Source organism: Trachypithecus francoisi, unplaced genomic scaffold, assembly GCF_009764315.1.
Source record: "Trachypithecus francoisi isolate TF-2019V2 unplaced genomic scaffold, Tfra_2.0 Lachesis_group15, whole genome shotgun sequence".
Classification (NCBI taxonomy): domain Eukaryota; kingdom Metazoa; phylum Chordata; class Mammalia; order Primates; family Cercopithecidae; genus Trachypithecus; species Trachypithecus francoisi.
In genome coordinates, this window is record NW_022681460.1 from 114,792,157 (window position 1) to 114,811,047 (window position 18,891).

At 60.6% G+C, this 18,891-nt stretch overlaps 2 protein-coding genes across 7 annotated transcripts in view; one reads left to right on the forward strand and one right to left on the reverse strand.

Annotated features, from left to right (window-relative positions):
* Positions 1-320: 320 nt before the first annotated feature.
* On the forward strand, positions 321-8,426 carry RGS11 (regulator of G protein signaling 11). The gene is given in 18 exon segments (XM_033236441.1): positions 321-622; positions 952-1,048; positions 1,115-1,165; positions 1,358-1,464; positions 2,176-2,227; positions 2,340-2,398; positions 2,602-2,678; positions 2,865-2,946; positions 3,493-3,561; positions 4,889-4,918; positions 4,998-5,059; positions 5,152-5,265; positions 5,367-5,482; positions 5,657-5,744; positions 5,827-5,965; positions 7,898-7,980; positions 8,100-8,188; positions 8,191-8,426. Coding segments are annotated over 18 exon segments (1,401 nt in total). The 5' UTR covers positions 321-559; the 3' UTR covers positions 8,214-8,426.
* A 51-nt stretch (positions 8,427-8,477) lies between these two features.
* FAM234A (family with sequence similarity 234 member A) overlaps positions 8,478-18,891 on the reverse strand; it is a 46,081-nt gene continuing 35,667 nt past the window's right edge. For 5 of the 6 annotated variants that reach the window (XM_033236436.1, XM_033236434.1, XM_033236438.1 and 2 more), the window contains 10 exons: positions 17,542-17,658; positions 16,976-17,167; positions 15,340-15,470; positions 14,737-14,869; positions 14,409-14,538; positions 13,848-13,988; positions 13,476-13,551; positions 13,088-13,243; positions 12,541-12,643; positions 11,162-12,446 (listed from right to left, as the gene is read on the reverse strand). In XM_033236436.1, the coding sequence (XP_033092327.1) occupies positions 12,235-12,446; positions 12,541-12,643; positions 13,088-13,243; positions 13,476-13,551; positions 13,848-13,988; positions 14,409-14,538; positions 14,737-14,869; positions 15,340-15,470; positions 16,976-17,167; positions 17,542-17,658 (1,391 nt within the window). In that variant the 3' untranslated portion in view covers positions 11,162-12,234. Of the gene's footprint in view, positions 8,588-11,161; positions 12,447-12,540; positions 12,644-13,087; positions 13,244-13,475; positions 13,552-13,847; positions 13,989-14,408; positions 14,539-14,736; positions 14,870-15,339; positions 15,471-16,975; positions 17,168-17,541; positions 17,659-18,891 lie in introns of those variants that run through there. The other variant, XM_033236439.1, reaches the window with a different exon arrangement.

The window sequence follows — 18,891 nt, forward strand, 5'->3', positions numbered from 1 at the left end:
CCCCTGGCCCTGGCCCCGGCCCCACAGCCAAGTCGCTGGTCCCTGAATGTCCTCAGGGCCCCACACATAGGACTAGGGTTACAGTGGGCCCTAAACCTCGTTTCCCACCCCAGTTCACTCTCCCTACGGGTCTCCTCTACTCACGGAACCCCTCTCCCTCTCTGAACCCCCATCCCCTCGGCTGCCCTCCCCGAGACCCTCCCCATGGTTAACCCCCCCTCCCTGATGAGCCCCCCTCCCTCTCCCAGCGACCACCCCCTGCTCCAGCTCAGCCCCGACCCCTCACATCCCCCTCGGTTCCAGGCCCACGCCCCCCCGTCCCACTTCGCCTCCACCCATGAGGGCCTCAGCGTCCCGGGACTTGGGGGGGTGACTCAGGTAGCTCGTGGGGCGCCGGCTCCTTTGCCTCTGGGCCGTGGCCGTGACTCTTAGACCCGAACTGGGGCCTGGCGACTCTGGACTCACGGCCCGAGGGTTAACCCGGGCGCGGCGCGGGGCGGGCGGGGCGGGCGGGGCTGGGCGGGGCGCTCGGTCATCCCCCCGTCCTCGCCCCGCAGCCATGGCCGCCGGCCCCGCGCCTCCCGCCGGCCGTCCCCGGGCGCAGATGCCGCATCTAAGGAAGGTGCGACGCAGGTGGGGGTCCCGCCGACCCCCGATTTCCCGGCGCCCGAGGCCGGAGAGCAGGAGGCACGGGGGCGCGCGGGGCGGGGCGGGTCTGGGGCGGCGGCTCTGCGAGGCCGGGCGGGGCGGCGAGGCCTGGGGCCCCTTGGGGGTCTCGCGGGGTCTTCCCCGGCCCGCCCCTTGTCCCCGCCGCCCGCTGCGGCCTGGAATCCGCCGCCGCCGCGCCTTAATCTCCGCGTTCCCGGATCCGGGGCATCCGGCCGGTGCCGTGCCAGGGAATCGGGGTTGCGGGGGCGGCCAGAGCAGCCCCTGACGGCTCCCTCCGCCCAGATGGAGCGGGTGGTCGTGAGCATGCAGGACCCCGACCAGGGCGTGAAGATGCGGAGCCAGCGCCTGCTGGTCACGGTCGTTCCCCACGCGGTGACAGGTGAGGCGCGTCAGGGCGGGGGCGCGCGCGCCTCGGCCTCCCTCCACCTCCGTCTCTCCCGTGCAGGCAGCGACGTCGTGCAGTGGTTAACCCAGAAGTTCTGCATCTCGGAGGAGGGTGAGCGCCCTGCCGCCCGCTGGGCCCTGGGGTCACTGGGCTGGTGGCCTAGGCCTGAGTTTCCTGGGGGCTGGCAGTTCTCAGAGCCCTGCAGAGCGCATGGAGTGGGGAGCACAGGTGGGAGGGGAGGCCCGGCTCTTCCGCCCTTGACCGCTTCCACAGCCCCGCGCTCACCGTCCCACCCGTCCCCAGAGGCCCTGCACCTGGGCGCCGTCCTGGTGCAGCATGGCTACATCTACCCGCTGCGCGACCCCCGTAGCCTCGTGCTCCGGCCAGACGAGACGCCCTACAGGTTCCAGGTCAGACTCTGGGGCGCAGGTGGGAGCCGGTGGGACCCCCAGCTCCACCCACCCAACCTACCAACTGGGGGAGACGGGAGGGGCTGCCGAGCTTGCTGGGATTGGAGTGGGACTTCGCCATGTCACCGTGGGCTGGTGGTCCACCGCCCCCTCCCCAAAAGTCCTGGACTGCAAGTACCCATGTGGTGAGAACGACCCGGCTGAGGGATGGGGCCTCAGTTTTCCTGGGGGTCACAGCAGGGCTCCACGAGGGGTTGTATCTGCAGAGGATTCTGCCGTCTTCCTGGGGATCCTGAGGCCCAGTCCCTGAGGGAGGGGCTGTGGAGGCCTGAGGACAGCATTCTTGCCCCCTCTAACCACATCAGGATCCTGGGCCCACCTGCCATCAGTTGTACCCCTCCCCAGGCACAGACTGTGACTACATCCAAGACGTGTGCAGGCCCCCAGTCCCACCCTGCCCTGAATGGGGGCTTAGGGTGACCAGTGAGGGAGGCAGTCCCTCAACAGGACCCCAAGGAGCAAACTGGCCTCAGTTCCAGGTGGAGAGACTGGCCAGTGGTCAGTGGAGTCTCTGGGTGGTGGGCAGGCAGGGAGACCCTCAGACACCCCCTGCCCAGCCCAGGCTTCTCCCAAGGGAGGTCTGAGGGTGGGGTGACACTGGGGAGGCACAGACGCAGGCGTCCTGGACACCTTCTCCCTGCACCACGCCAGACCCCGTACTTCTGGACAAGTACCCTGTGGCCGGCTGCAGAGCTGGACTATGGTGAGCAAGGGGACAGCTGGCCCCAGACAAGCTCCCAGGACTGGGGGCCTCAGGGTGATGCTGCGGGGCAGGGCAGAGCTGGCCCCTCTGCAGGCTGTCCCTGTCCTTCTAGCCATCTACCTGGCCAAGAAGAACATCCGAAAACAGGGGACCCTGGCGGACTATGAGAAGGTGGGACCCCCACCCGCCCCGTCCCGGCTGGGTCCAGCTGGAGGAACCCAAGCCTCATTCATGCCTCCCAGGGCCTCATGATTTACCCCGGAAAATACAGCCCAGGCCCCAAGACCCAAGACAGTCCCCAACCCCCCACTCCCCACACAATATCACTGGGGGCAGGGGCCGGGGTGACCCACTGGAGACCTCGCTGCCCCCAGGAGTGCTATGACCGGCTACACACGAAGATCAGCCATGCGTGGGACCTGGTGCTGATGCAGGCCAGGGAGCAGCTGCGGTGAGGCCCCGCCCCACCCTGCCTGCAGGTGCCTAACCCAGGCAACTCAGGAAGCCCAGCACCAGGCCAGGCTCTGCTGGCCCTGGGACCGTGGAGGGCACCTCTGGGTGTGGCTGCCTGCCCAGGTCCAGGCCCGAGGGCCTGCTGTGTGCAGGGCATGCCCTCAACTCAGCCTCCTCCTCCCAGGGCAGCCAAGCAGCGCAGGAAGGGGGACAGGCTGGTCATTGCGTGCCAGGAGCAGACCTACTGGCTGGTGAACAGGCCCCCGGTGAGCCCACCTGCGGTGAGGGTGTGGGGTCACTGGCCAGCGCAGGGCTCAGTGTGCTTCCCTGACAGGCACTCTCAGGACCACCATTTTGAGCCTGTGGAAGGACCTGTCTTGGAGATCCTGGTGGGGGGCAGGACGTTTTTGCTTTGTGACTTAATTGCATTTCTGCTCATCAGAACCCAGGTCTCTGTCCCTAGACCACAGTACAAGCCAGCTTCTCTCTGGGCCCAAGGGAGAGTCACTGGGACACCAGATTGCAGGAACTGCAGACCCTCAGGAGGAAGCAGAGTTGGGGTGGCCTCGGCTGCAATGTGGGGACTGAGTTCACAGACTGGGAGCAACTGGGGCTGTGGGGAGGCCTGGTGGACAGGCCATTTGGGGTTGGTGAGCAGAGAAGAGACAGCTGAAGGATAGGTTGGGGGCTCTGTTCCCAAGTTCCTTTGAGTGTCAGTTTCCACATGGGGTCTGGGGGGCGGAACTCAGTCTCAAAGGGGGTCAACAGGCCACCGGAACTGCATCCCCCCTCATCTCACCTCCCCTCCGCAGCCCGGGGCCCCCAGTGTGCTGGAGCAGGGTCCAGGGCGGGGATTCTGTGCCGCCAGCCGTGTGCACATGGTGAGCCTCTGCGTGCGTGCTGGCTGCCCTCTCGCTCTGCACACCCGCCGCACCCTGCTGGACCCACCATGGGACTGCCCGTCTGTCCGTCCTTTGGTCCACCCAGAGGGTACTTGGTGGTACTTGGTGCAGCCTCCCCAAGCCCCTGCTCACTCCCGGTCACTCCTGTTCCCCAGGCCTCTGCTAACTCTCGCTTTCTCTTCCCTCACACCTGCTGCCCTGGGTGCATGTAAGTGGAGTGGTGGGGACGAGGTGGGTGGCGGGGAGGAAGGGGGCTCTTCTCCTGGACTGTATCAGGGTTTGCAGGGAATTGGAGGGGTGACGGTGACAAGCAGGGTTATGGCTGACAGACCTAAGCAGATCCAGCAGCAACCTCCCTCCAGGTGGAGGCCTCCAGAACCACAGGGACCAGACCAGAGGGAGCATCTGAGCCCCGCAGCAGCAAAACCCTTTGTTCAAACTGAGTCCCATCCAGACCCAACGTCTGGAACTGATGCACCTAGAACCTTACTGATAAAACTTCTTAAGTTCACGACCCTGACATTTCCCCATACAAAGCTGCTCAGAGACAGTGGGTTCGGGGACCCAGGCAGAGTGTCCGCCGCCTCCGCTCTGGCTCCAGCGAGGCCCCTACCGATGAACTCAATAAGTCACACCTGGTTCCCCAGTGGTTCCCATTAGTAGGTACTTCTCAAGTATATGTTTAAAAACATAATTTAAATACATTTGAAAATATGACATATTAGGCCGGGTTTGGTGGCTCACATCTCTAATTCCAGCACTTTGGGAGGCTGAGGTGGGCGGATCACCTGAGGTTAGGAGCTCAAGACTAGCCTGATCAACATGGAGAAATCTGTCTCTACTAAAAATACAAAACTAGCCGGGCGTGGTGGCACATGCCTGTAGTCCCAGCTACTCGGGAGGCTGAGGCAAGAGAATGACTTGAACCCGGGAGGCGGAGGTTGCGGTGAGCCGAGATCGCACTACTGCACTCCAGCCTGGGCAACAAGAGTTAAACTCCCTTTCAAAAAAAAAATAATAAAGAAAAGAAAAAATATGACATATTACTCACAACTGCAACTTTCAGAACCTCAGGGTTCCGTGGAATATTCTGCAGATTGCCAGACCTTAGGCCCCCAGAGGTCTCCTGGGAAGTCAGATCCCTGATTGGAAGAAGGGGCTCCAAGGGGCGGGACTGGGGGCCTGGGCCACCATCTCTGCCAGGTCTATGGGGCAGGAGCTAAGCCTGGGGAGGGGCCCTCCAGCTGGGGATTTTGGACCCCAGCAGGGGACCTGCATCTAACTGCAGCCCACCTGTCCCTTGCAGACCAAGAGTGCAGATTTCTATAAGCAGGAGGTAAGTCCTGGGACTGGGAGTGGAGGGTGCTGGGTGCCTTCCCCAGCCCAGGAGCTGACTCACAGGCCCCACATCCTAGATCGAGTACTGCAGGAGAGCGCTGGGCAGGACCCGAGTGAAGTCCTCCGTCTGCCTTGAGGCGTGAGTGGGGTGAGGGGTGGCAGCTGGAGACCCCTGCTGAGTGCCCTGGCTCCTGAGGCCCCTCCTGCACCAGCCCCGATACCCCCTTCCAGGTACCTGAGTTTCTGCGGCCAGCGTGGACCCCACGACCCCCTCATGTCGGGCTGCCTGCCCAGCAACCCCTGGATCTCAGACAACGACGCCTACTGGGTCATGAACGCCCCCACGTGAGCCCAGGCGGGGCAGGGGGACTGCGGGTGTGCTCCCAGCCTGGGGGGCTGCAGGAGGGTCAGTCCCCACACTCCCCAACAGCCCCGCCCTCCCCCAGGGTGGCTGCCCCCACGAAGCTCCGTGTGGAGAGATGGGGCTTCAGCTTCCGGGAGCTCCTGGAGGACCCCGTGGGGCGGGCCCGCTTCATGGACTTTCTGGGAAAGGAGTTCAGTGGTGAGAATCCCCCCAGTCCCCTGCTCCAGTCCCAGCAGGGAGGCTGCTGCCTCGGTTTCTGCTTCGGTTTCTGCCAGGTCCCTGGGGACCCCTCCTGGCCCAACCAGTCTGGGAACCCCCTGGCCCTGGCTGCCACTCTCAGTGGTATCCTTGACTGGGTGCCCGGCCCCCCAGGAGAAAACCTCAGCTTCTGGGAGGCATGTGAGGAGCTTCGCTATGGAGCGCAGGCCCAGGTCCCCACCCTGGTGGATGCTGTGTACCAGTAAGTGCCGTGTGGTAGGTAATGGTTGGCCAACGGGCAGATGTACCCAGCCAGGACTACCCAATGCTATCCCCACCCCTAGGCAGTTCCTGGCCCCGGGCGCTGCCCGCTGGGTCAACATTGACAGCCGGACCATGGAGCGGACCCTGGAGGGGCTGCGCCAGCCCCACCGCTACGTCCTGGATGACGCCCAGCTACACATATACATGCTCATGAAGAAGGTGGGTGCTGGGCCAGCCTGGAGGGGCGGGAGGGGGCATCCCAGACAGGTCTCCATGTCCCCACCCTCGAGGGCTCTGTCTGCACATGCATTGCCCACGCTGACTCTGTCCCAGGGGAGCACCTTCCCCACCTGGCTGGGGCTGCCCTGGCTGCTGTCCTGTCAGTGTTCCGTCCTGAGCACACACCGGGTTCAGAGGGGAAGGACTGGCCCAGATCACATGCTTAAAAAGGGTCAAGTTTCCATCTAAAAAGGTTTTTTTTTGTTTTGTTTTTTTGAGGCAAATCTCGCTCTGTCACCCAGGCTGGAGTGTAGTGGTGCGATCTTGGCTCACTGCAAGCTCCGCCTCCCGGGTTCAGGCGATTCTCCTGCCTCAGCCTCCCGAGTAGCTGGAACTACAGACGCCCATCACCACGTCTGGCTAATTTTTGTATTTTTAGTAGAGATGGGGTTTCACCATGTTGACCAGGCTGGTCTCGATCTCCTGACCTCGTGATCCACCTGCCTCAGCCTCCCAAAGTGCTGAGATTATAGGTGTGAGCCACCACGCCTGGGCTTTTTTTTTTTTGAAACAAAGTTTCACTCACCCAGGCTGGAGTACAGTAGCATGATCTTGGCTCACTGCAACCTCTGCCTCCTGGGTTCCACCCGCCTTGGCCTCCCAAAGTGCTGGGATTACAGCTGTGAGCCACCAAGCCCCGCCTTTTTTTTTTTTTTGAAAAAGTGTCTCACTCTTGTCGCCCAGGCTGGAGTGCAGTGGCGAGATCTCGGCTCACTGCAAGCTCCACCTCCCAGGTTCACACCATTCTCCTGCCTCAGCCTCCCAAGCAGCTGGGATTACAGGTGCCTGCCACCATGCACAGCTAACTTTTGTATTTTTAGTAGAGATGGGGTTTCACCATGTTGGCCAGGCTGGTCTCCAACTCCTGCCTCAGGTGATCCGCCTGCCTCAGCCCCCCAAAGTGCTGGGATTATAGGCGTGAACTACTGAGTCCGTCTTTAACTTATTTTTGTTTATATTTGAACATTTCCAGACAGGCGCAATCTTGGCTCACTGCAGCCTCAACCTCCCAGGCTCAAGTGGTTCTCTTGCCTCAGCCTCTCCAAGCTACCACACCTAGCTAATTTTTAAAATCTTTTGTAGAGGGATTTTGCCATGTTGCCCAGGCTGGTCTTGAACTCCTGGACTCAAGTGATCCTTCTGCCTCAGCCTCCCAAAGTGTTGGGATCACAGGCTGAGCCACCGTGCCCGGCCAAGTTTGGATGTTGTTAAGACCACCACAGACTCAGATCTCACCGCATTGGGCGGGTTTCACCATAACCAGCATTATTCTTTCATGATGTTCACATGGCCCCATGTGTGGCTGCCGGCCCCTGAGCCTCGTGCTGTGTCCCTGGCACCTAATGCTGGCATCCTGGCTCTCTTCCTGGCACGCACCATCAAACACGGCTAATTTTTTATTTATTTTGTGGAGACGGGATCTCACTATGTTGCCCAGGCTGGTCTTGAACTCCTGGGCTCAAGCAATCAGCCCACCTCAGCCTCCCCAAATGTTGGGACTACGCACGTGAGCCACCATGCACGGCCTGCCTTGTTATTTTATTTGACTCCACAACCCTGCCCTCACTCTGTGGGGAACAGGGAGCCATTCCTGGTTCCTGGTAATGACTGTGGAGGTGCTGCGGTTTACTGCTCTACACGTAGCCACCAGGGCTCTTGCTATTTTTGCTGTGACATGGCCCAGGCAGATAGGAGCTCAGGTCTGAGTCTGCCTTGGTCTGGGCAGGTCCGGGGTGGCTGCCTCCAGCACCCTGTCTGCCGGGGACTCCATGGCTGGAGGAGGCTCCAGCCATGCTTGGCTGCCCCTTCGGGGTGAGCTGGCTGAGAGGTGAGGAGGCAGAAGGGTCAGGGTCTGGACGCTGTCTCTTGTAGGACTCCTACCCAAGGTTCCTGAAGTCTGACATGTACAAGGGCCTCCTGGCGGAGGCTGGGATCCCGCTGGAGACGAAGAAACGGTGAGCCCAGGCCGTGCCCTGTGGCTGGCGGCTGCGGCCTGGGGGCTGCTGGGCCCCTGAAGCGAGTTGGGCAGGATGCCAGCTGGCCCGCCTGTTCTCATCCCCCTTCTCGCCCACAGCGTGTTCCCGTTCTCGCGGAGGCCACGGCACTCGAGCCCCAGCCCTGCACTCCTTCCCACTGCTGTGGAGCCCACAGCGGCTGGTGGCCCTGGGGAGGAGATGGGGTGGCCTAGTGGACCTGGCCCATCTGCCACTCTAGTCCCTGCAGCTCAACATCCTGCATGAATGCAGCAGCCACCCCCCTCTTGGCCCAGGTCCTGGTGGCTGCTGAACCCAGCACCAGTGTCCCCTTGTGCCCAGAGGGCCCAATCTTGCTGTGGGGTGCATAGCCTCCCTCCCTCCAGCAAGCCCTCCCTGCCCAGAAGGAAGGGGTCCAGGTGTGGATTCCCAGGGAAGGATTTCACTGGCTCAGCTTTGGTCAGGGCAGCACGTGTTACCTGAAGAGAGGTGAGACCAAGGCTGCACGGAGCTCCACCTTCTCTGGTCTTCAGTCTGGCACTGGGTGCCCATCCCCATCTCTAAAACCAGTAAATCAACCAGCGAATACCTGGAAGCAAGATGCACAGATGGGTGGCTTCCCACACACCCGTCACAAGATGCGGACACGCAGGTCTCGAAGCGAGCTCTGCCCCGTCCAAGAGCCTCTCCACTGTCACCCAGTGTGACCCTGGACGAGCACCCAAGAGGGTGCTGTGCTGAGCCTGCCTCAAGTTCCCTGCCTTCCAGAGCTGCACCTATTCCTCCCTCGCCAAACGCGTTCCAGGATTTGTCCACAGGTGCGCCAGCACCTGCTTTTCCACCTCAAGGCCACGGCTTTCCCCCCAGATTTTTTTTTTTGAGACGGAGTCTCAGTCTGTGGCCCAGGCTGGAGTGCAGTGGTGCGATCTCGGCTCACTGCAAGCTCCGCCTCCCGGGTTCACACCCTTCTCCTGGCTCAGCCTCCCGAGTAGCTGGGACAACAGGCGCCCACCACCACGCCCGGCTAATTTTTTTTGTATATTTAGTAGAGACAGGTTTTCACCGTGTTAACCAGGATGGTCTCGATCTCCTGACCTCATGATCTGCCTGCCCCGGCCTCCCAAAGTGCTGGGATTACAGGCGTGAGCCACCGCACCTGGTCTACCCCCCAGATTTATACAGACAACTCTGACATTGTCACCCCACTGACGAGGACCCCCATTCCATAGGGTGGATCCTTGCCAGGTGTCCCTCATCCTCCCTGCCCAAGCCTTCCTTCGTGAGCTGGCATTGCTCCCCATCCCCCAAGTGCCCCGCCACTCCCCCAGACTGGGTGAAGGTACAACTGGCTCCTTTTGGGGGTGCAGCTTCAACTATCTTAGCGGTTGGGGGGTGCTATCCCCACCCATAGGACTGGCTTACATCCAGTCACTCCCAACAGCTTCCAGCACACAAATAAAAGACCCTTGGGCCCTGGCTCTGAGTCCATCCTGCTGTGGGTGCAGCTTGTGGTGTGACTGTGCATGTGACACACGCATGGGTGTGGTGTGCGTGAGCATATGATGCATGTGTAGCACTGAGGCACATGTGTGGTGTGTGTGCATAGCACGTGTGATTGTAGTGCATGTGTGCAGGTGTACTGTGAGGCATGCATATGTGATGTGTGCACGCGTGTGTATGATGGATGTGTAGCACTGTGAGGCACACGTGGTGTGTGTGCATAGCACATGCACGGTGTAAGTGCACGTGTGCAGGTGTACTGAGGCATGCATATGTGGTGTGTGGGCACGTGTAGTGTGTATGATGCATGTGTAGCATACATTGCATGTATGAGGTGTGCATGTGCATAGTACATATGTGTGAATGTATTGTGCATGTGATGTGTGCAGTGTGTGGAGAGGGAGGGGTATAGGTGTGTGGAGTTGATGGTGGAGGAGGGACTTGACCCTCTCAGACCCAGGCAGCAGCCTTGGGGCATTTGGTCTTTGGGAGGAGACAGCCAGGGGCACTTGTACTCTGGTAGGCTAGGGTGAGCAGGGTAGTGTGTGGGGACACCTGCCCTCCAGAGGGGAAACAGTGAGGAAACTCAGTTAAGGAAGCCTGTGGGGAGGGGCAGTTGTCCCCAACGTGCCCTAAGGCCGCAGAGCTCCAGAGTGCATGGCATGGCATGGCCCAGACCCTCTAGAGCCCGCAGTGACCACAGGGCAAGAATCGCTTCTTCACAGTCCAGGGGTGCAGGCTGTTACTGCAGGGAGGGAAACCTCTGCCCACCAGCAACAGCACCCCTTGGTCCAGTCCCTCAACTCCTTCTCAGGGTGGGGCTCATGGCCCTGCCCACCCCTCCGTGGCCAGGTGCACGGCTGCTCCTGTGACCTGCAGGATGTCCCCTCCCTTTGGGGACCCCCTGCACTCCCTCCCATGCTGTCAGGCGGCACCTCTTGCAACCCCAGTGAACCTTCCCCTCTCCCTCCAGCCCTACCCTGCCCACCTGGCACTTGTCTTACAGGACGCGTCTCCAGAGCCCTATGGCCCTTTCATACTCAAGGCCTTGTGTGCTGGGTTACTTTTCTTAGGGACAAGAGAATAGCTTCCTGGCACGAGGGCACCCACCTGTCCAACCTCAGCTCCCATGTCCCCTCCCACACCCTGGCAAGGAGCAACAGCAACAAGCTTATACCTGTGAGGCTATAAACAGGGCTTTTCATACTTGCATCCATGCCGGCGGGACACTCCTGCAGGGTTCTGTAAAATACCTGCCTGCCCCTCACTGCTGCCACACCCAAAGCTGCATCTCAGGGAAGCCCCTGCCTGGTCACCAGAGCTCACCCCGGCCCCACCATCACTGCCTCAGTCTGGACTCCAGCCAGCCCTCGCGCCACGCGGTGCTGAGGCCACTGTCTGTTCCAGGTGGGAGCACACCCGCTCGCATGGGGCCAGGGTGCCCAGCTTGTTGGGCAGGGGTCCTCAAACCAGAGACGCCCTGAGGCTGTCAAGATTGCTGGGCACCCAGTTTCTGACTGAGCAGGTCTGGGTGGGGGTGCTCGCCTCCTTGGCAGTCCTCCCCACCCTGACTCAGGATGGCCAGCAAATTCCTGGTCACTCCTCCAGGAACAAATCCATTTGACTACTTAGGGAGCAGAGAGACAGGCAGACGCGCACACGCTAGGCTCAGCCTGACCACCGGGGGGTTTTTCAGGCAAAAATGTTTATTCTGCTTTCTTCCTTGGTGGGTGGGTCATCAGGCTGCTTTGGCTACGAAGCTCAGGCTCTGTGGCCTGGGTGGCCCCAGCAGCACAGAGCACCACAGCTGCCCTTGGGCCTCAGGAGCAGCAAGGCACAGAGGTGAGTCCTGCATCAGGTGACACGGCGGGGCGTGTGAGCACCGGAAAGGGAGAGGTGAGGTGCCTGCCATGCCTGGGGGCACGGGGCCTCTTCAGGGATCGAGCAGCTCCAGTGTCTACTGAGAGGGCACAGACTGACCCAAACACGCATCCCACAGCCAGGCCCTCGGGATATTCACAGCACGTGCAGCCAGCACACGGCTGCAACTCCACTAAGGACACCTGTGAGCAGCCGTGGGCTCAGCTATCCTGCTGGGAGCGTCCTCATAGGGCCTGGACAAAGGAACCAAGTCACACCCCCAACGCTAGAGGATCCCCCTGCAGCTCCTGGAAGGGCTGGGAAGCTGGAGCTGTCTCAGGTTCCTGCTGAGGCCCCGAGGCTGCCCCAGGACCCAGTACCCTGAGTTCCATGACTCCTTGGGGGATGGAGCACAGGAGGGAAAAGGGGAACGGACTTCTACAGGATGGGGTGGGGGACGGCCTGTCCTGGGGACACCCTGTCTCCTTCTACGCGCTGGCCTGGGGAGAAGCTGGCAAGGAGAGGGCACTGGGTAAGGATGGGGTGCTGCATGACCCAGTTCTGCCCAAGGTGGCCCAAGGAGACCACTATGAAGGCTGCCTGGTGTGAGCGGGACCCTGGTGAGGTGCAGAGTGGGGCCCTGTGTGGGGACTCAGGGAGGACGCTGGGCGGGAGCGAGGCCCAGGGTGTCCCCTCACCCATGCACGTCCCTGGGTGCAATCATGGAGGACTGGTAAGGCCGCTGCTGCCCAGTGGCAACCATCACCAGGGTCAGGAGTGGGGGAGTCAGTGCGGAGACCCAGGAAGGGGCCCACTTCCCAGGATGTTTAGTGTCAGCAGGCGGAGTCTCTCCCACAGGCTCTGGCTGGCGTGCCTCTACGCCTCCCTCCGGTACCGCAGCTGGGAGAACCGGTCCCTGATGGCCTGATCACTGTCTGGCTCACCCTCACCCAGGTGGACCACCCTGCTGCTTGGGACGAGGTCCCGCACCTTGTGCTTGATCACAGAGACCAGTCCGGGTGCCTCTGAGTCTGCTGGGCCTGTCAGGAGGATGTAGGCAGCGTGGCGGCTTGGCTCAAACAGGACAGCTGCAGGGTAGGGGACACAGCTGTCAGGGCGGCTCGGGACAAGCCAGGACAGACCCCGCGGAACACCCGGGTCCCTGGCCAAGGCCGCACTCACCATCGAAGGCGACAATGTGGGTAGAGACATTGGCCAGCTCCAGCAGCACACGGGGCAGGGTGGGGTGGAACATGTACAGGCTATGCCGGGCCTCCCCCGTCTCCTGGAGCAAGAACCAGCAGTGGGCCCCACGCCCCTCACTGGGCACTCCCACAGGCACTGCTGTCTGAGTGACCACGCCTGGAGCTCTGCGTTCACTAGGGGCCCTATCTGGGTCCCCCACATGCCAGCCCCAGCTCTGTGGCCACCTCCCAGGTCCTCCCGCCCAACCTGGTCCTGACCCTGGTCCTTGCCAGCGGCCACTCCCTTCAGGGCATGGCTGTGTGCTCCCCTATACACCGAAGGCCATCAGCCCCTTCTCCCTGGACTCCTCTAAGGTCACTTTCCCTCAGCTTGCACCACCTCATCCTGACTGACTGTCACTGGACTTCAATTTATTTGAGGTCGCCCAGGCACCAATTAGCTTCTGGGCACTCCCAGGTGGAGCCCAAGGCTGGGTCTCTGGCCCTGGTTCCCAGCACGGCTGCTCCAAAGGCGGCTCCCGTACCGTCTCACTGGTGCTGCCCAGCTCGTGGAGGCCCCAGAAGAAGAAGGCGGAGCGGTGGTCTGCGGTCGGCAGGCTGGCGGACAGTGGACCCCCAGGGAGGCTCGGGAGGGCTAGGCTACACAAGACAGCTCCAGTGCCAAGGTCCAGGAACAGGATCTGGGGAGGGAGGGGACGCTGTGGGGGCCAACGTCGGGGCTACCGGGAAGACCTCAAGGCTTGCACGTGCCCCCAGCCACACCAGCCCTGGAGGCAGATGCTCTCAGGGAGCCAGAACCTTCTCAGCGGCTCTGAGGGCAGCAGCCTCCTGGGCCGCAGCCCCGTCTGCTTTCAGACCAGTCTACCCTCAGCTACGAACAAAGGTGCCACCTCCGAAGGAAGAACGGCGAACCTGTCTGTTGGTACCAGTTCCGTTTTCAACGACTACAGCCAAGGTGTCTGGTTTATAGTGGCCGAAGATGGGTTTTCTGGAACAATATGGAGGAAGCACTCACGAGGGGTCTCCGTGAGGAGACTGAGATGAAGGATGCACCCAGGAACAGGTCTGCCCTCAGTCTCCCATGGCCACATCTGGACCACAGCCCAGGACACGGAGCTGAAGTCTGGGGCAAGAGGCAGCACCAAAGACAGGCAAGAGGCCCTGGCAGCAGCACACGGCCTCCGGCCCCACCCCCAGGGCGGTCTCCTCACCAGCCAGTGGGACGTGCCCAGGGTGCTGGGGAGGGGTGCAGCACCTGCACGGCTCCTTGGGTAGACCTCGTACCTCAGGACATGCGCTGCCTTGGGCGTCCAGCGGGGTGTCAGCTCCTGCCGGTCCAGCAGCACGAAGCCCTCTGAGCCCACAAGGAGCACATCTGCGCCGGTGCTCCCGGGGACATGCATCAGGTAGCGCACTGCTCCCGAGCTAGACAGGAGAGTGGGAGAAAGGGGCGCCGGGTCCCTGGGGCGGCCTCAGACACCCAGTGGAGGCCCTGGCACCGCCTGTCTCAGGGTGCTCCTCTCAGGCCCCCATAACTCCTGTTTCTCAGTTCTACAGCTTGAAAAGAGAAAGAAGACCCCCACTTTCCACGGAGACAACCACAGGCCCAGCGCCGGGAACCTTTCTTCTCTTCGCTCGTCACTCGGCTTGTTTGACCGTTTCTCACAGCTGAACACAGGGTGACCTCCCAGCATCCCCAGGCCGCTCCGGGCTCCACAGACTGTCCCCACAGCGAGGCAGGGGAGGGGCCGCTCCGGGCTCCACAGACTGTCCCCACAGCGAGGCAGGGGCGCGGAGCCGGGGGCTGGGCGCTCTGCGTGCAGAAAGGCGGCGACCCAGACCCACCTGTGGGACAGCATCCTGCGGGTGCTGGCATTGAGCATGCTCTCCCAGTGCGGGTCATTCTTGAATGGGCCGTCCCTCCCGGTCACCTTCTCGTAGAGACCCTTCACAGAGCAGCCGCAGAGGGAGCTTGCTGTTCAAAACACAGGAGGGCCTGAGGTCACCAGGGTCACGCTGTGAACCCGGACCAGGAGCACGTGGTGTCATATGGAGCCAGGCCCCTGGGCTTCCTGACTCCAACACCTCGAGAGCAGAAGCAGGACCTGAGGAGCCGCAGCGCAGTCATGCTCCGTGAGTGAGGCCAGCCAGGGACGTGGCAGAAACAACGTACCACAGGGAAAGAGGATGTAGTGGGCACCCGTCCTGGTGACGTGAAGGAGGAAGCCACTTTCTCCGTCCACACCAAGGCTGCCTCTGAGGCCAATCTGGTGCCCGGTGCTGCCTGAGTAGAGGTGGCCACTAACCTGCAATGACACAGAGCCCTAGGAAGAGAGGGAGCTGAGCCTGGGGGCGGGGCACTCTACCACAGGAGACGTGGAAGGGTAAGGGGCCCACAGGCTCTTGGGTTTGAGGAAAGGGGTGCTGACATCAGAGAGTCTGACACTGGTTCGTGCCTCCAAGTGTGGGGCACAGGAGGCAGCCTCAGTGCTCGCAGACGCTCCCAGCCCTCAGAGCTTCACCCCCAACACTGTAACAGCACAAGCGGGAAGTGTGTGCTCCACTGTTCTTGGGGAGGCCCCAGAGCTACCTGGTACAGGTGGAGCCCCCTCCGTATGCTGGGTCTATGGGAGTTGGGAACGTGGGGCTCTGGGAGAGTCCCCGACAAGTGGTGACCCAAATCCTGTCTGGGAAGTGGCAGCAGATGGGGAGGCAGAGGAGGGCCGTGTGGCAGGTGGCCTTGGTGACTTGGGAGGAGAGCCAGGCTTGGCTGTACCTCCTCCTGCTCCTGGGTGAAAACCAGCAGGTCTGGGGCCCCATCGCTGTCTACATCAGGCACCTGCAGCAGAGGGCTCAGGATGGACGCATTCCTGCTGAAGCTGCTGCTATGGTTCCACAGGGTTTCCCCTAAAATCAAGCACACGGTCACGCAACGTGGCCCTGAGTTCCCTTCAACAGCAGCCTGGCAACTGCACGGCCTGCGACAGGCAGGTTCCTGTTGAGGCATCACCCTCGTGACCCCATGGCTCGCCGCACACTCAGAGCAGAGATGCCAACAAGAGGGGAGGGCAGCACTCCTGTGCTTGTAAAGGAGCAGCACACGGAGGTGGTGGACCCACGTCCTGCCGGTGTATGGAGACTCGGTGGCAACACGCCAAACGATGACAGCCTCATTCCTGGGAACTGCAGAGTTCCCCCTTCCTTTTCTCCTATCTGTGTGTCCTGGAACATCTAAGGACAATGCTGACCCTCCTGCCCGAGTGGATGAAGCCTGACCTCACCCACCTCTAGAAGCCCCTGCCTCCTGCTGGGGTTGCAGGCGTCCCCTTGGTGCCATGCAGGCCCTGGCTGAGTGGCTCCTTCCTCTGCCCTCTACATAGAAGGCAAGAATGGAGGTGTGTGCTCGGAGGCAGACCTACTGACCACAGGTCCCAAAGCAACTCCTTACACACATACAATCTCATCCAAACCTTTTTTTAAGACAGATCCTTGATTCTTTATTTTTGTATTTTTTTTTTTTTTGAGACGGAGTCTCGCTCTGTCGCCCAGTCTGGAGTGCAGTGGCCGGATCTCTGCTCACTGCAAGCTCCGCCTCCCGGGTTTACGTCATTCTCCTGCCTCAGCCTCCCGAGTAGCTGGGACTACAGGCGCTGCCACCTCGCCCCGCTCGTTTTTTTGTATTTTTTAGTAGAGACGGGGTTTCACCGTGTTAGCCAGGATGGTCTCGATCTCCTGACCTCGTGATCCGCCCGTCTCGGCCTCCCAAAGTGCTGGGATTACAGGCTTGAGCCACCACGCCCGGCCATCTTGATTCTTAAAATATTTCCAGCCTGCTCCTTATTCTTCTCCATATCCTTAAAATGACAACTTGTAAGGGAAATGTGAACATTCACCAAATCTAGGCACAGAATTCCTCCAGACCGTGATGAGGTGCAAGGAGCCCACACACACTCACACGGCCCTGCACACCATACATTCTTTCCCTTGTGCTTCCATGCAGCCGGCTCTGCTGGGGCTCGGAGACCTGCACCCTCAGGCTTAGGGGCACAGACAGGCCCCAATCTTCCCTGATGGGCTGAGTGCAGGTTCATGTTCTGGGCTCGCCTTGGGCACTGCCACCACTGACACCCAGGAACAGCCGGCGGCCAAGCCACTCCTCTCTGCTACCGCGTAGCAGGTGGCATCGGACTGCCCGTGTGTTACAGCCCACCAGCAAAGTGTAACGGGAAGTAACAGACAGTGCAGTTGAAGGCAGCCGAGGTGTATGACTTCCATAGGCTTGCACCCTCACTTGGAGGTTCTCCCCATAACCTTCCTTCCCATCCAGCCACCCTCAAGATCACAGGGCTGAGCCTCATTGGGGCCTGCTGGCATTGGCCCTCAGTGAGAACCCCGCTGCCTGGCTGGCCTACCTGTGAAGGAGTCGACTGCAATGAAAGAACCGGGTCTGCCCACAAGGATGCAGGCAGAGGGTGCCTCACTGCCTCTTGGCTGGGGCACAGCACACTCCACCAGGGCCACGTCTTGGGCCACAGGTCTCTCCCAGAGCGTGCTGCCGTTGGCCCCCGACACAGCAGCGGCAAAGGTGCAGGGAGAGGAAAAGCCTGTGGGGAGAGACACCGGCACCTCACTGTTGCAGCCTCCAGGCAGGCGGGCCGGTCAGCCCCAGCATGTGCTCTGCCAGGCCTATCTTCCTCACACCTCTCCTAGGCCACAGCCCCTCCCTCCCAGGTGGATCCCCTTTATCTTGCAGGCTCCCGGGGCTCTAATGCTGACCCCACCGGGGCTCAGTGGCCAGGGCGGTGCTGGGGCTGGGCTTCCTGGCCTCTTTCTGGTCCTGCCAGGAAGGGTGACGAGATGGGTTCCAGAAACAGCACCATCTGTTTCCCCCAAACACTATGAAAGTGAGAGGGTTACCGAAAACGACGACTCCTCCTTCTACAGGGAGCTCCTTCTTTTTCACATAAAATGAAATTACCTTCATCCACACAGGATCGGTTGAAACTGTTGCTGCTGTTGGTGTTTTTATAAAGAAAGAGAACATCTTGGATCCTGTCCCCATTTATGTCATCCACAGCCAGGAAATCATAGATAACTGAAAGAGAAAACCAGACTAGACTCCACAGGCCATGTCTGCTTTCCAGGAACGATCAGGTCCAACACGACCTACTTCTCTGCTCCGTGGAACCTGCCTGTGAGGTCACCCAGCGAGGACGGTGGCTTCTTCCTCACGCGGATGAGTAATGTTCTTCCTGAACACAAGGGGTGGGACAACACTGCCCAGTGCTAAGCTTCAGAAAGGAACAAGCCGGACACCTGGGCGTTAAGAACGTGTGTTCTGGCACCTTCTGTTCAGGAAGAAATCCCTCCCTAGACCAGGTGGCATCTAGACAGTCCACACTCCATACTCATTAGGGTTTATACTTCCTTTCATTCAAGGACTCAAGTGATAAACTTTACGCCCTAAAACCAAAAACCAAAAGAATGAAGTTGGCCAGGGGTGGTGGCTCACACCTGTAATCCCAGCACTTTGGGAGGCCGAGGTGGGCAGGTAACAATGTCAGGAGATTGAGACCATCCTGGCCAACATGTGAAACCCTGTCTCTACCAAAAATACAAAAAATTAGCTGGGTGTGGTGGCGTGTGCCTGTAATCCCAGCTACTCAGGAGGCTGAGGCAAGAGAATTGTTTGAACCAGGAGGTGGAGGTTGCAGTGAGCTGAGATCGCAACACTGCAATCCAGCAGCCTGGAGACAGCGAAAGTCCATCTCAAAAAAAAAGAAAAAAAAAAAACAGGCCGGGCGCGGTGGCTCAAGCCTATAATCCCAGCACTTTGGGAGGCCGAGACGGGCGGATCACGAGGTCAGGAGATCGAGACCATCCTGGCTAACAGTGAAACCCCGTCTCTACTAAAAAATACAAAAAAAAAAAAAATGAGCCGGGCGAGGTGGCGGGCGCCTGTAGTCCCAGCTACTCGGGAGGCTGAGGCAGGTGAATGGCGTAAACCCGGGAGGCGGAGCTTGCAGTGAGCTGAGATCCGGCCACTGCACTCCAGCCCGGGTGACAGAGCCAGACTCCGTCTCAAAAAAAAAACAAAAACAAAAACAGAAAAATAGGCCGGGCGCGGTGGCTCAAGCCTGTAATCCCAGCACTTTGGGAGGCCGAGGCAGGTGGATCACAAGGTCAGGAGACCGAGACCAGTCTGGCTAATATGGTGAAACCCCGTCTCTACTAAAAATACAGAAATTAGCCGAGCGTGGTGGTGGGCGCCTAGAGTTCCAGCTACTTGGGAGGCTGAGGCAGGAGAACTGCTTGAACCCAGGAGGGG